The following is a 17,442-nucleotide window of genomic DNA, read 5'->3' on the forward strand; positions in this document are numbered from 1 at the left end:
GGCTGATCACCTCCATGCCACGCCGCATGGATGCAGTAAATGGTGCAAAAGGAGCCCCGACCAAGTATTGAATGCAGGGCTGCCACTAGGAATTTCGGGGCCCCATACTGGCAAAATTTTCGGGGCCCCCTTGAGACTCCACCCAGGCTCCACACCAGCCCCGCCCTCCACCCCTCAAACTGTTCACACACAATCCCACCATTCTCTTGGAAAAACCCCACTTCTCACCAATCACACATTAACAGTTCCCATCTCCAGATCACACACATAGTCAGCAGCTTTTGTTTTGGCCAAATGATTTTTTAAACCTGCCACCATGACAAGGTAGACTCTTTTGGTCAGGCCCTACTCTACTCTAACCTATTAAACATTTGTTAAAATATCCAATACAATTTAGGTATATTTTTTAATTATTTTTCAATTTTTAAAATGACCAATAATATCAAATCCAAAGGGACAAATACCATTGCACCATGTCCAGACCACATATTACCACCACATAATGACCTATAATACCACATACAAGGAACAAATACAGCCACACCATGACCAGACAATATATTACCACAACATGGTGACCAATAATACCACATACAAGGAACAAATACAGCCGCACCATAACCAGACAACATATTACCACCCCAGTGACAGAATAATACCACATACAAGGGACAAATACCACCACACCATGCCCAGACCACATATTACCACCACATGGTGACTGAATACTACAATACTGATCATTAATAAAAAAAATAATACTATCACCATAAGTGCCATTATACACAGGAGATCTGTACTTAGTATGCAGTGTCTGTGTACAGGTAATACAGTGATCACCGGTGACATTATGCACAGGATCTCTGTATATAGTGCCAGTGTACAGATAATACAGTGATCACTGGTGACATTACACACAGGAACTCTGTATATATTGTATAGTGTCAGTGTACAAGTAACACACTGACTCACCAGTGACATCTCTAGGTGAAGTCCTTCAGCTTTGCTTTTCATCTTTCATCCAGCACATACCACCATCACGTCTTCCAGCCAAGGCTCGTCTCTGCAGGAAATAACACAGTTACCTAGAGCTCCACTTGCAGAACACATTACTTATTTTTTCCAACTTCTACACTACACCAGATATAGAAAAAAATGTGACATAGTGTCGCTGAGCACAGTAACAGGACCGCCCCCCCCCCCCCCATTTAAAACAGTATACTCAAAAAAATAAAATAAATACATCACTGTAGTATGAATTAGCCCCTTTGGTAATAATATCCCCCATCCTGACCCCCGTGTATCTCATTACTGGCTCCAGCCATATATTCTCTCATCCTGCCCTTATGAGTATCCATTCTGCCCAATATGATCTCCCAATCCTGCCCCCATCTGTCCCATGATCCTGTCGCCCCATCTGTCTACATCGTATTCATCCTGCCCCATGATCCTGCACCATGTGTATCGCATCCTGCCCCCTCCTGTGTCTCACATTCTGCCCCCTCCTTTGTCTCACTGTCACATTCTGTCCCCTCCTGTGTCTCACATTCTGCCCGCTCCTGTGTCTCACATTCTGCCCCGTGTCCATTCTGCCCCCTCCTGTGTCTCCCTGTCACATTCTGCCCCGTGTCCTTTCTGCCCCCTCCTGTGTCTCACTGTCATATTCTGCCCCTCCTGTGTCTTACTGTCACATTCTTCCCCTGTCTCTCACAATTTGCCCCCTCCTGTGTCTTACTGTCACATTCTGCCCCCGTGTCTCACATTCTGCTCTGTGTCCATTCCGCCCCCTCCTGTGTCTCACTGTCACATTCTGCCCCATGTCTCACATTCTACCCCCATGTCCCACATTCTGCCCCGTGTCCATTCTGCCCCCTCCTGTGTCTCACTGTCACATTCTGCCCCAGTGTCTCACATTATCTGCCCCCCGTGTCTCACATTCTGCCCCCATGTCAATTCTGTCTGCGGCTTGCTGCTTTCAATAAAAATAACTTAAAAAAAACACGTTCTCCTTACCTTACCGCGCTCCTGCGGCGAAGCTCCCTCCACGCAGCTCAATCACGTATTCGCCGGCGAATGACAATGACGTCAGATGCCGGCAACGTGCGCTACGGCTGACGTCAGCTGTCAGCCGCCAGCCAGTCGGATTACCTGTCGGCTGTTAACTATTGACGTGCAGGCCCGGGCCCGCACGTCAATAGAATTGAATTGCCGCTAGGGCCTGGTTTAGCCTGCCGCTAGGGCCCGGTCTCAGATGGGATGGGGCCCGATGCGGGCCCCTTCTGTCCACTGGGCCCCATATGCCAGTCAGGGCAGTAATACCCTGACGGCAGCCCAGATTGAGTGCATTTACTGAACATACATTTCAGTAGGCCAATATTTCGGATTTTAAAATCATTTTCAAGCTGGTGTTATAAAGTATTCTAATTTACTGAGATAATGACTTTTGGGCTTTCATTGGCTGTAAGCCATAATCATCAACATTAACAGAAATAAACATGTGAAATAGATCACTCTGTAATGACTCTATATAGTGTACAAGTTTCACTGTTCCTTATTTTTTGGGAAATGTATATGAGTACTTTTAAGCTCAGGATAGCATCACACCACGGAGATGTTGAGAGGAAATGGAAATTTGTACAGTACCTCTTCCAACGACAAGGACACACTCGAGGAGTCTGAGAGAAGAGTGTCTGTAACGCTCTGATAAAAGGAGGCGCTGATCGTATAACGTGCCGCCATTTGCGGGGTACACTTCCTCTTCCAGCATTATTGATCCTTCTGCAGTTTCCTCTAAATAAACCTTTCATCGGCTCTTTTTAATCATTATAATTACTGGGAATGTGGCTTCCTAGACAGATATTTACTGATTCTTGGAAAGGTCACGGTGTCTGCTGATCGATACATGTTAATTGCTACACCCATATCTTCTTCTCTAAATCACAGCATGCAAATGAGCAGCCATAAAAAGAGATGGAAGACGGGTATATAAATATTAATAATAAAGATTTCGCCCTCAAAACCAAGAAGACGGCCTCCTGCAAGTGGAGCTCGTGCATTGAGTGATGGCTGAACCAAGGACAATCATTACAGCAGCCGCCACTTACTTGCCACATTCAGACACCGTGATCTGGAGAACGAGGTTATGCCTCGTTAGGAATCACATGAAATATAACAAAAAAATCCCAATAATGCAATATATATGGAGGCTACCTGCAATAATGTATACATTTGTATTGGGTGGGTCTAGTCTTCATTGTTTCAAAATGATTCCTCGAGACTTAAAGGGAATCTGTTGGCAGGTTTTTGCTACCTCATCTGAGAGCAGTATATTGTAGAGAAAGAGACCCTGATTCCAGCGATGTATCACTTAGTTTACTAAGTACAGTGGTTTGTAACACAATCAGAGTTTTTAGATGTGGCTCCTACCCACACCACCGCTTTCTATACATTGTCTATTGACAGTGAGCTACTTATCAGAGGAGGGGACAACGTGGTCGGACTACTTGGCATAAAGCATATAGTCTGGACAATGATAGTCGCCTGGTGGTAAAAAATTGATTGTATGGAAACAACGACACAGAGCCTAATAAGTGACACATTATTGGAATCAGAGTCTCAGCTCCTATCTCATAGTGTGCTCACATTACATAGCAAAAGCTTGCTGACAGTTTCCCTTTAAAGGGCTTTTCTTATAACTATTATATTGATGACCTTAAAAATGCTGGTACCTGGAGCTGTAACGAGCCGAAGATCACTATGTATGGGGCTGGACCAGCACAACTCTGCGCTCTGTCTAGTGACTGTTCTCAAGTACTGCAGCTCAGATCACATTCACTTCAATGGTAAATTAGCTGCAGTACCAGGAACGGCCACTACACGGTGCTCTTCACACACTGTGAGCTTCTTTTGGCCAAGGCCCCAGATATCAGCTGAGTGACAAAGGTACCAATTCCCTAAATCCCTCCTGATCTGACATTATGACCACTCCTAAGAATAGATCATCGATGTATCTTAGTCCCAGACAACGTATTTAATTAGTATCTGTTTCATAAATCAATAATACGCTTAAGAATAAGCAATTTTGTAATATATATTATCAGAGAAAACTGCTTCTTTCTCCAACTGGACTGTTCATTCACTCTTAATTCAAAGGGTTGAACCTATAAAATGTGTCTTTAGTGAATAATGATTTCACCATTCATGAGATAGGAGATGACAGTTGGTGCTTATAAGATTCTATGGAAGCGAGAAGCTAGAGACATTTACATGACATTTACAGTTCTCCAAAGAACTTTATGAGCACCAACTGCCATCTCCTATCTCTGTAATGGTGAAATTTGTATTCACTGCAGACAGATTTTACCTATGAACTGAAAAAAATTGAGATTGAAATGTCAGTCCTGGAGAAGAAAGATCTGTCTAACATTAAATTCGGTCATCAAAATAATCCTTACATATAGATTCCCTTAAAAACAATTTATTGGATATGCATTAAACCCTGTACCCCAGGTAAACTGTTTCTTAATGATATGACTTTAGTGCCCTCACTGCTCTTTTATTCCTGCACCGTTATGCTGACATAATAGGTTAAATGCGGATATTGATTCCCTTTTGTCACTATATGACAGGGACTCATAGGAAAGTCTTGGTGAGACGGCGGGGAGCGGGGGCGCCGTATTTGTCTATCATTTAAGGGGCCAAAAATCAAAAAGAAGCCATTTTTTATAAGATCTACAAAGTTTCTTATTTTCTTCTGAACTATTTGTTTATAAAAAAAAAAGGAAAAACTAAAACAACGGTTACTCTATAAGGATCGACCATCAAGAATTAATTAATGGGGTCGACCCTAATAAACTCCCATCAAATATCACAATGAAGGCGCTGGAGAAACACGTCACCATCAGTGTTACACAAGCATTGCCATACTGGTGGCCGTGCCTGATACTTTCAGTTTGCCTTCATTTATTTGGGTGGGGGGGGCGACCCCACATTACATTGATCAGTAGAGCGCCCAAAGGTTGAACTACTATTGATCATTCACTGATGGTCCAGAGAAACCCTTTAGGTCCATATGAGCTTCTTTTTCACAGCTGTCAATCATCTTTTGAATAAGTACCAGGCCATTTTGAGGTCTTGGCTACGTCTTCGGATTTACATATTTAATGGAGGCTATAGCAAATGCCATTCAGTAGCATCCAACACTCGTACATGTCCATGTTAAAAAGTCTATACCTGTCATGGTCACGTGTGACTGGACACACCGCCTCCAGCAGGGCAAATTTATATGACACGCGTGACCCTGGATACACCGTCTCCAGCAGGGTGAATTTAAATAATAGAACGTGCAGCCGGATACACCGCCTCCAGCAGGCGAATTTCAGTAGTGCACGTATGTCTGGATACACCGCCTCCAGCAGGGCGAATTTCAGAATAAAGGGGAATACCAGGAAAACAATTACAATGGTGGCCCTGCGATAGGGAACGGGGGACGAGGAGACCTCCTGCACTCCCATGAGTCAGTGTCTCTACACTCCTAACGATCCCTAGGCCGGTTCCGCACCGGGCGCCGATCAGGATACCTGAAATCCCTAGCTCGCCCTGAACCAATCCCTTACTAGTGAAGTGGACAGTGCAGAAACTAATCCCACCACTGCACTAAAACACACATTGAGGAAAGTGACAAACAGGAGCTAATGCTCCAAGCAACAGAGTCCGACATCTGAGTGCATCTTTTCCTCCAACCGGATCCAAGTGCAGCTTTCCAGCAACAGAGTCCAGTGTTGTGAGCTCATTTTCTCGTTCACCTTTGATATCCGATGAACTCCCTCTGCTGGTGAAAGGAGGTGGTGAAACTGATTTGGATGGGAGAAACCTGTCACCTGAACAGGTGGATTGCAATTGGACATCCGAAATCTCTGAGTGGATATAAGGCAGCCGATGCCCTGTAGGGTTGCTGGTGATTTCTCTGCTCTGAGCTCTGGCCTCCAGTTCAGTTCCTGTCTTCTAAAGCTAAGTTTTGCTCTGTTATTGCTCCATGAGATTTTGTCTGATTTGCTTAGTTTTGTGTTATGAATGAGTCACCAGAGGAGGAAAAAACAAAATGCAAGCTAAGTCCAGAAAACCGGAGAGGTTGGTAGCTAACGGATTGCAGACCCCTGATCCTATTCACACAACTAACAGTAGCTGTGGAGTGTTCCTACGGTGATCCTAGACACCTCGTCACAGCCGGAGAGCTAAATAAGCCTAAAGAAAGAAAGGGGAAATCTAAACTGCCCCAGAGCAGACCCCAAAGCAATAGACAGCCCCCAACATGTATTGTCGGTGAAAACAGATGAAAACACAAACACAGACAGAAAGACAGGCAGAGCAAACGATGGGGCCCAACTAACTAGATAGGAAAGGACAGAAAAGATGCTGGCTGCAATCCCCAAAAACCCTACCAAAAATGTCCCAACACGTCTGATAAGAAAAACGGGCCTGAAGTCACTAGACTTCAAAATCCCTATATCAGCACTCTGATATATTCTGAAGACAGAGCAAAAGAGATTTAACCGATCAGGGACAAAATGGAAATTCAGCAAAGCTCAGCCGGGGCTGGCTGAACACAAAACTAAGCAAATCAGACAAAATCTCATGGAACAATAACAGAGCGAAACTTAGCTTTCAGAAGACAGGAACTGAACTGGAGGCCAGAGCTCAGAGCAGAGAAATCACCAGCAACCTTACAGGGCGTCGGCAGCCTTATATCCACTCAGAGATTCCGGATGTCCAATCGCAATCCACCTGTTCAGATGACAGGTTTCTCCCATCCAAATCAGTTTCACCACCTCCTTTCACCAGCAGAGTGAGTTCATTGGACATCAAAGGCGAACGAGAAAATGAGCTCACAACAGTTTTGTGTTCTGCCAGCCCCGGCTGGGGCTCTGCTAAATTTCTATTTTTGTCCCTGATCAGTTAAATCTCTTTTGCTCTGTCTTCAGAATATATCGGAGTGCTGATATAGGGATTTTGAAGTCTAGTGACTTCAGGGCCGTTTTTCCTATCAGACGTGTTGGGACATTTTTGGTAGGGTTTTTGCAGATTGCAGCCAGCATCTTTTCTGTCCTTTCCTATCTAGTTAGTTGGGCCCCATCATTTGCTCTGCCTGTCTTTCTGTGTTTGTGTTTTCATCTGTTTTCACCGACAATACATGTTGGGGGCTGTCTATTGCTTTGGGGTCTGCTCTGGGGCAGTTTAGATTTCCCCTTTCTTTCTTTAGGCTTATTTAGTTCTCCGGCTGTGAAGAGGCATCTAGGACCACCGTAGGAACGCTCCACGGCTACTGTTAGTTGTTGTGAATAGGTTCAGGGGTCTGCAATCCGCTAGCTACCAACCTCTCCGGTTTTCTGGACTTAGCTTGCATTTTTGTTTTTTCCTCCTCCGGTGACTCATTCATAACAGTCCAGCATCCGAGTGCAGCTTTCCAGCAACAGAGTCCAGCATCTGAGTGCAGCTTTCCAGCAACAGAGTCCAGCATCTGAGTGCAGCTTTCACCATAGCTGCCACTCCACCAAGCTTTGCAAAAACTCCTCACTTACACCATAGCTGCCACTCCTCCAAGCTTTGCCAGAACTCCTCGCTGACACCATAGCTGCCACTCCTCCAGCTTTGCCAGAACTCCTCGCTGACACCATAGCTGCCACTCCAGGATTCTGACTGAGCTGCCAGGAACTCTCTCTAGCTCCTTCCTTCACCAAGGATGGTTGGAAAAGACCAATATCACCAACAGTTTGTGAGAACACCTGGCAGACCTGTATAGTTAGGAGCCAGAGTCTCACACCTGTTAGAGATTCCCATGCAATAACGCTCACCACCACCGGGGGCAAACTAGAACAAAAGACACCACTGTGTAATAACCCTAATGGCCACTGGGGGCAAAACCAACTCTAAGCAACCAGTTGAAAGGAAAAAAAAGGTTACTTATTCAAAACCTGTCATATCCAACCTGGATCATGACAATACCCCTCAGAAACCATTGGATGGAAAATCGTAGTCTAATGCTATTCCATTCTCTTTCTTTTATGGGCCATTTTGACCTCTATTGGGCTTCATAGACACTTGTGGGGTCTGCTGAGGTCGTTCCCAGTATACAAGGTAATGGACATCATTAAACTTGATGTGAGCATTCAGTAACCTTACATGAAAAAGCAGATGTATGCGGATGCCTTCGCATGTGTCGTTTTGACGATGCGTCGACCAGCGTCAAACGCATCATGTTGGAATTTTATGCGGGCGCCGCATCGTCAAAATGACGCATGCGGAGGCATCCGCATACATCTGCACGACCTGCGTACCCAATGTTAAAGATAGGGTACGCAGGCCGCATGCCGAAGTATGCGGACGTAGGCGGAGCTGACCAGAGGAGGTGCGGCCGTGGGCGGACTTTCACGGAGGAAGTCTGCAGATAGCCGCAGCTCCTCCATACGCAAATCTGAACCTAGCCTGAGAGAGAACAGAAATCTCCAGAGTAGGTGTTAGCTGTCCAATGGAAAACCGTAGATATCGTGTTATCACTGATATCTCAGGTGTTAGTTGTCCAATAGAAAACTATAGATACAGTTGTGCTCAAAAGTTTACATACCCTGGCAGAATTTTTGCTTTCTTGGCCTTTTTTCAGAGAATATGAATGATAACACCAAAACTTTTTTTCCACTCCTGGTTAGTGGTTGGGTGAAGCCATTTATTGTCAAACTGACCCTGATCAAAAGTTCACATACCCTGGTGATTTTGGCCTGATAACATGCACAGAAGTTGACACAAATGGGTTTGACTGGCTACTAAGGGTATGTCTCCACGGGACGTAATCCCTGCGCTTTGGATGCAGCGGATATCCCGCTCCGCCAAAAGCGCCACCCCCTGTTGTAAGCACGATGATTCCGGATGTGTTCATTGAACCACATCGTATCCATAGAATAGGTTATTTATCTTGCGGAGACGGAGTGTCTCCGCAAGATAAATAGACTTGCTGCTGTCTTGAAAGACACATCGCATGCCCGGTTATGCAGGGAAGCCGGAGGCATCCCTGCACGCATAGTGGAGACGGGATTTCATAAAATCCCCTCCACTATGCTGTAACATCTGGACACTGCGGATCGGATGCTGTGGCAGTACGCAGCGTCCTATCCGAAGCAATTACTGAAGTATAACACCCAGTAGAGACATACCCTAAAGGTAACATCCTCACCTGTGGCCTGTGACAAATGCCAGGAAAATTGTTCGGGATGCAAAGAAAAACCTACAAATAACATCAGCTGGAATACTGGACTCTCTGAAAACTAGCGGTGTGACTGTTTCAAGATGCACAATAAGGAAGCACTTGAAGAAAAATGGGCTGCATGGTGTAGAAAAATGACATATATAATGTGAACAAAAAACGCTTAAAAATAACACGCTAAAAAGGCAGCAAAAATGCTGCAAAATCTGCTTTTTGTAAGTCGCTTCTTTACTGCCAAGACAGCATGTTTTGCCTGCAGAAAAAAGCAGCAAAAATGCAACGTGTGAACATAGCCTACTAGTGCTAGGACTGCGAAGAACATGAGAACCCTTCAACTCTTTTTGTCTGTAGTCGGAATACACCATTGCTTATTATTAAGAATTTGGAATATACAGTAATGTGGTACCATACAAATTCACACTTTTCCATTTCATTTTCAGGATGTGCATTTGTGAAATATTCATCGCATGCAGAAGCACAGGCAGCCATTAATGCCCTTCATGGGAGCCAGACAATGCCGGTGAGTAGCCAGTTCTTGCAGCCTTTATGTATTATCTGCTATTCGTGGTGATGTAATATCTATCTATTATGTAATGTTCTCTTTGTATCCTGTTCTCTCCACGACATTGTAATTATTCCTTTGTATTAAATACTCTCCATTGTACAGTATCTTCTGTGTATTATGCTCTATCCATGGTGCTGGATCTCCTTTGTATTGTGCTCTCTCCTTGGCGCTGCATCTTCTTTCTAATATGCATAGTTGAAAAAAGACACATGTCCATCAAATTCACCCAAGGGAGATGATACAGAGAAGGGGTATAGGTAAATCCATAATTCATAATCTAGACTGTCCTAAAAGAGCACATTTTTCCCTCCTTATCCCAATTGTCAGTTGACTGGATCAACGCACAGAACAAAAATTTTATACATATACGTATTTTTGTTATTTTTTTTTTCCAAAAGTAAAAAATGTAAGCCATTTTTTATTCAATTGATGGTTAGCTCTGTGATCAGCTCCTGAGGTCCACCATTACACATATTAATGTTTTGTAACAAGGTGGCACGGGGTGGTAGTCCTGACCGAGTTCACTTAAAGCAACAGCCCATAAGCAGGCCAGCCCCTTGCACATAAAACAGACAGGACAGATGCAACAGTAGGCAATTTACCTCTTCTCTATCGACACTGCAGCACACGCAATCAGGATCCAGGAACACAGTTATAATCCAACAGGACATACTATTTATTTTGGGACAAACAAGGTAGGAAAAAGGTAGAAAAAGGAGCTGCAGTACATCCGATAATACTTCCTTCTCTTTGCCTATTATTCTTCAGCACCATATCAACGGCAGCAATGGCGACAGCAACAGTGACAGTCCACAGTGACAATTCACAGTCCAATTTCTGGGCACTTATGGTCCTCGGTGGGGCGCCATGCAGTCCTATGCCCACTTCACTGCCCTTGAGTCCCAGGGCAGCAGTCTCTGTCCCCTCCAGGGGTCCGGTTAGTTCCGAGTCATTGCTGAACGCCTTGCCCTGAGTAACCATGCCCGGGCACTGACTGCTGCCTTTTCTGGCTGCTAGTCCAGCCCACACCTTAAGGCTGAGTACACATGTACTTTTTTGCCCTGCGGATTTTTCCGCGCAGAATTGACGAAATCCGCAGGTCAAATGACCTGCATTTTTCCTGCGGATTTCTTCCTTTTTTATTGCGGTTTTCTTGCGGTTTCCCCTGCGGATTTGGAGAAAGGAGCAGGTGGAAAACAAAAGAAGTGACATGCTGCATATTTTGTACCGCAAGAAAACCGCGCGGAAAAATCTGCAGCGTCTGCACAGCAGTTTTTTTTTTTAATTGATTTTCATGCTACTGTACATCACAATGCGGATATGCAGCGTTTCTGCGCGGTAAAATCCGCTGCGGATCCGCTGGAAATCTGCATCGTGTGCACATAGCCTCACTCTTTGCTGTTCGCTACTGCAATACATATAAACAATTTAATGGGAACCTCACACAAGAATACATTACAAACATAGCACATCACATTAAAATATTAAGACACAGGTACACCATTCGGGTACCGCATAAAGTGCACAGGATCAGCATCTAGGAGAGAGGGGAAACAATGAGGTTCTCCGCCACCTCCTTACTCCCTTCCCTCCTAAAACATGGTCGTCCCCGGTCATGACGACCTCTGTAAAATCAGTAGCAGTCCAGGATTTTGTTGAGGTATAGTCAAGTAACAAATTATACCAATGTGATAATGTTCATCATTTTCATATGAAGGTTGAAACACACATTAACTGAAACAGAAACGGCTGTATTGGAGGCTTAACACTGGGTGAGGATCAGCTAAAACACTTCTGCCAAGATGGGGATGATGAAGACAGTTTCATGTCACATGTCATACACCATGGCAAGATTAAGCATAGCAACAAGACACAAGGTAGTTATACTGCATCAACAAGGTATCACCAAGGGAAAGATTTCAAAGTTGGGGTTTCAAGATTTCCTTTTCAAGCTCTTATAAAGGAACACCAAAAAAATGGGCAACAAGGAGAAAAGTAGATGCAATGGTTGGCCAAGGAAACTTAGAACAGCAGATGAAAGACTGCTACTTACCTTCAAAACTGGAAGAGGTCTAGCAGTGCCATCAGCTCAGAACTAACAACAACCAGTGGGCCCCAGCTACACAAACCTACTGTTCAGAGAAGACTGTCCAGAAGTGGTCTTTACAGACAAATCATGGCTAAAAATCAGACCTTTGACATGGAAATAAGACCAAGCAACTCAACTATGCAGAAAGACATAGGGACTGAGATGCAGAAAAATGTCAGCAGGTGCTATGGACTAATGAGTCAAAATGTGAAATATTTGGCTGTGACAGAAGGCAGTTTGTTTAATGAAGGTCTGGGTCTGGTAATAGATATAATAATGAGTGTCTGCAGTAACGGTGAAGCATGGTGGAGGCTCCTGCAAGTTTGTGGCTGCATTTAAGCAAATGCAGTTGGAGATTTGGTCAGGATTAATGATATGTCAATGCTGAGAAAAAAGAGGAAAATATTTATCCATCATGTAATACCATCAGGGAGGTGTTATGATTGGCTCCAAATTTTATTTTGCAGTAGGACAATGACCCCAAACATACAGCCAAAGTCATTAAGAACTATCTTCAGAGAAAAAAACAGCAAGAAGTCCTGGATAGGGATGAGCAGACCTGTGGAAGTTCGAATTCTGGCACCCGACTCAAACTTTATTCCAAAGTTCAGTTCGGGTACCAGAACTGTACCCGAACTTGACCAGGACCAGAAGTAGACATGAGTGAATATCGTTGGCTCCCTCATGGAGCTTACTGAATAAGCTGCAGAGGGAACCCAGATACCTGGATCGCTCCCGATAATCAGGTGTCCGGCACCGCAGCTGCATGTGTCACAGCTGTGTGACAGTCACAACACACAGGCTCTCCATGCATGTGTTTTGACTGTCACACAGCCGTGACACAAGCAGCTACGGCGCCAGACACCTGATTATCGGGAGCGCTCCAGGTATCCAGGTTACCGCTGCAACTTATTCAGTAAGTTCTATTAGCTAGCCGAATAAGGAGGGATCCAACGATATTTGCGCATGTCTAACCAGAACCCCATTGAAAACAAGGGGGATCTGAAATTTTGAGCTGCAAACTATGCTCTCTCTCTGCAACATATTTCCCCTAGAACTTCCAGAGTTGCAACAGACTTCCGCGAGAAGTCCGTTTTCAGTGTTTAGCACCGGACACTAATTGTCCAGTATGAACGCTGAGCTTTTACATTTGGGTTCGCTCATCTCTAGTCCTGGAAGTTATCATATGGCTCCTACACAGCACTGATTTCCACATCACCCAGTCTGGGATTACATGGCCAGACAGAAGGAATTGTAGAAGAGACATCCACAGATCTGTGGTTAGTTCTTCAAGGTGTTTGGAACAACCTTCTGCAGAGTTCCTTCAAAACTGTGTGGAAGTACAAGTACACAGAAGATCTGATGAGGGCGGCACGGTGGCTCAGTGGTTAGCGCTGCAGCCTTGCAGCGCTGGGGTCCTGGGCTCGAATCCCACCAAGGACAACATCTGCAAGGAGTTTGTATGTTCTCCCCGTGTTTGCGTGGGTTTCCTCCGGGTACTCCGGTTTCCTCCCACATTCTAAAGACATACTGATAGGGAATTTAGATTGTGAGCCCCATCGGGGACAGTGATGATAATGTGTGTGCAAACTGTAAAGCGCTGCGGAATATGTTAGCGCTATATAAAAATAAAGATTATTATTATTATTATTATGATGTTCTGAAGGCAAAGGGCAGTCACTAGTGATGAGCGCAAGTGCTCCTTACTCCAGTTTGGTGCTCGCGTATGCACCAAGTATTGTGGGTGCTCGAGAGACATGATTGAGTCCCTGCAGCCTCATGTTTCACGGCTGTTGAGCAGCCGCAATATATGCAGGGATTGCCCATGTTTGTCAGGCAATGCCCACATATTTTATGGCTGTCTAACGGCCATGAAACATGACAACGAGGGGACTCGAACATGGCACGCGAGCTCGGTGCATACCCGAGCACCCTAGGAAAACTTAAGTAATGAGCACTTGCGTCCATCACTAGCGGTCTCCAAATATTAATCTGGTTGACATTTCTCTATTGTTTATTCATGTTACATTTTGTTAAAACATCTATTTTTGAAAATATTCTTACTTTCCAGGATTTTTTTTTTTACACACCTGCCTAAAACTTTTGCTAGCCACTTCTATGCCCATATAGTTTAAACATCTTCTGGCAGAATATCGCAAAATCACATTTATTTATTTATTTTTTTTTAAATCTGACAATTTTTCACACTTGTCTTTTGATCTTTTGATATTTTGCACCAAGAGGAATGTAGGAAAGGACACATATATATCATCGATAGGAAGAGTTTGTGGAAGCAAACAAGCATTAAGTCTGTCCTACGATGGTGGGATTTAATGGCAAGGACCAGGAACAAAGGAGGAGAGGGTGGTTTATGTTGAACTTACCTGGGCTACATCTGAACACTAGGCCTCAGCTTTACTTCTGGGATTAAAAGAATACCTTGGCGAAACTTCCACCTGCCAGGTGTACGCAAGGCATTGATATTCCGTCGCAGTCTTTGGCGATAACTCCGCTCCTCATTACTGTATGTATAGAGCACTCCATTAACCGCTCTGTACGCAGTCATTGTACAAGGCTGGGAAAACAACCCGAACATATTCAATAAAACAGAAAGTAATCAGGAGTACAAAGAGTCTCCTTGAAGACTGTGGCACCTCCGAGTCACACATGGCTGCTCGCAACAAAAGCCGAACATATTTTGCGAAAACAAGACATTATCATGCGCTCAATGCGAGTGACTGGTCCAGCTGTTTGGCAGCTGCCGGGATGGTGCTCCCCCCTTTCTAGTTCTGAACCTGGAGACTTGAGCAGCCGTGGGATGGGCAATGAGCAGAATGCTAATGATCCTTCCCGTACCCTGGAGTTCAGTCCTGAAGGAGGGAAGTTCTGTCACTTGTACAGGTGTAGGATGAATTCCTCCAAATGAATCTGTCTACAGATTGTCAACTGCGGCTCCTCCACCGATCCTCCACTTATTGCCCATGGCACCAACAGTCGTGTGTCTGTGCATGCATGTGTGAAATTACTGCCAGCCCGCTCCTCATCCGTCACCTTACAGGTGCCGTAAACTTACAGGCAACTTCTATACGATGAGAGAAATCTTATTTCTTTTTTTCGGCAATGTAGCAGAAAGTAATGACGTAGGGACTTTTTTAAAATCGCTTTTACTTGTGTCTGCGTTGCCGTTTTTTGCGCAAAGTTTTTCAAAGTGTCACACAACGTTTGAAACATTTTTACAAAATACATAAAACTTACGTCAAAGGACGGATTCTCACATCCACGTTTCGGGGTCCGGGTAGTGATCGTGATGCATGGACCAGATGCAGGTCTCCTGACCCCTCATCCAAACTCGGCATTTATGAGCGTCTCGAATTCGTAGACTTACAGCCGGCCGTGATTACAAACTGCGAAACACCGATGTGTGAATCCAGCCTAAAACTTTTTTTCCGCATTTTACTCTACTTTTAATATTGGAGGAAAATTGCTAACTTTTTTGTAACTTTTTAGAACATCACAATTTATAACTCTGGCTTTTTCCAGTTTGACGTCTACTTCTCTAATCATGTCCAGTTTCACGTCTACTTTTCCAAAATTGTGAAAGCGGCAAAAGTCTCAAAAAGTCAGAAAGGTTTGGAAAAAAAATCAGTGTACGCCAAAAATTGTAACATTTGATGCAAAAAAAAAAACTGGCAAAAGAAGTTCCTGTTAATGTTTTATTTCCAGAGATTTGTCTGGAAAATAAAATGTGACTCATTCTCGGTGAATCAAAACAATCAAAGGTTTCCATTCCATTCTTCATTTGGGCAAGGCGTCTGCTAGCTGTCAGTGAATATGGACAATCCTATTTACATTTACAAGTAAATTTGATAATTTTCCAACAGATGCAGCATCAAGGTTCTGATATACTGATACAAGTTCATATTTAAAGGGATTGTCCGGAACTTAAACATCGATGGTCAGTCCTTAGGATAGGTCAATTTCTGATTGCTGGAGGTGTGACACCTATCCGATCAGCTGCTCCTGGTGTTGGCAACGGCTGGAACTGCTTAGTTGTGGAGCTCCTAATCAATAGGGGCAGATGTTCAGTACCCGGCAGTGTTCACTATTTCGTCGAGGGAGCTGTGCTGTGCAGCTCTGCAACTAAGGCCTCTTTTACATTTCAGTTTTTTGTGTCAGTTAAAATCCACCAAATAGGTGGAAAAGCGGATCCGTACCTAACTGATGTGAACGGATGCGAGAGGATCTGTTTCGTGACGTAACCGCAGAATTAAGAATTTTAAAGGAACCGCTGGCCGGGAAGGAGAGAGATAGAGAGAGATTTTTGTCGTCTGCCAGAATTTCAGGATGAATTTTCTCCCTGAGTTCCTTTCTCCCGGCATGCGCAATGGAAAATGCGGATCCAACAACAAATAAAACGTTGCAAGGTCCTCTCCAGGCATGCCGGCGGACGAAAAAATTTTGGCGGGTCCTCACAAAAACGGATACAACGGATGGCCATCCGTCAAGATCCGCCAGTAATGCAACTCAATGGGGAAAAAAACGGATCCGCAAAAAAAATGGCGGATACGTTTTTTTCAAAACCTGGCGGATTTTGACTGATGGTCAAAAGCAGAAGTGTGAAAGAGGCCTAAGCAGTTGTGATGGGCGGGGGTTCTGGCTGTCACACCCCCACCGATCAGACATTAATGACCTATCCTACGCCATCAATGTTAATAGCAGAAACAGAGATGATGAAATGGAGAGTAACTAAACAATGGCTCCATTGCCATTATTTATACCAGTTTGTTGAAGTTTTGCACAATAGTTGATAAAATCTGGCACATCTTTAGATATAAGGCTGGTGTCACACTAGCGAAAAAATCGGACGAATGCCATGCGATAAAAAATCGCATGGCATTCGTCCCAATGTTATTCTATGCTGCAGCTCCCATCATTCGATTTTTTGTCGGAACGTTTCCTCGGACCGAGACAATCGCAGCATGCTGCGATTGTCACCGATTTTCGGATCGGATTCGCCAATGCAAGTCTATGGGTGCGATTAAAAATCGGATTACAAAGGGACCACAAGTGTGACTTGCGATAAAATCACAAGAATTCTCCAGGTCAACAGGAAAGAGCATCAGGTATTGGCATTGGAAGTCAATTGGATGCTTAGATGCGAATAGAATCGGTTCATTGCCGGAAATTCGGATGACAGACGGATTCCTGGACAAGAAACCTTTGTGCGATTTTGTACCGTAAAAATCGCACTGATTTTTTAATCGTTGTGTGTGACTCCAGCCTAACTCTTATGTCTAGAGTTGATTTTCCACTGTTTATGCCACCACTTTGCAAGAGTGAGAATTGCAGCTTTTTTGTGGCTTCTTACTAAGCTGCTTTTCATAAATCTTTTACCCTATTAAGAACCTGCACGCTTTGTCATGTGATCATGCATATGTACGGGACCACAGGCTGCACGGATTTTCCTTCAAAAGCTATTGACGGGATCCTGCATAAAGACATTTCCAATTCTGAGCAATGATAATTATTTATAAT

The 17,442-nt window shown here is 44.2% G+C and overlaps 1 protein-coding gene across 13 annotated transcripts in view; it reads left to right on the forward strand.

The window, feature by feature from the left end:
• CELF4 (CUGBP Elav-like family member 4) overlaps positions 1–17,442 on the forward strand; it is a 1,497,717-nt gene that overhangs the window by 1,201,365 nt on the left and 278,910 nt on the right. For all 13 annotated transcript variants that reach the window (XR_012234844.1, XM_073589796.1, XM_073589798.1 and 10 more), the window contains one exon: positions 9,694–9,773. Coding sequence is in view for 12 of the 13 variants with exons in the window: in XM_073589796.1 (XP_073445897.1) it covers positions 9,694–9,773 (80 nt within the window). In the remaining variant the exon portion in view is untranslated. The remainder of the gene's footprint in view (positions 1–9,693; positions 9,774–17,442) is intronic.

The sequence above is a fragment of the Dendrobates tinctorius genome, unplaced genomic scaffold (genome assembly GCF_039654945.1).
Source record: "Dendrobates tinctorius isolate UK_male_01 unplaced genomic scaffold, ASM3965494v1 ptg000113l, whole genome shotgun sequence".
Taxonomy (NCBI): Eukaryota; Metazoa; Chordata; class Amphibia; order Anura; family Dendrobatidae; genus Dendrobates; species Dendrobates tinctorius.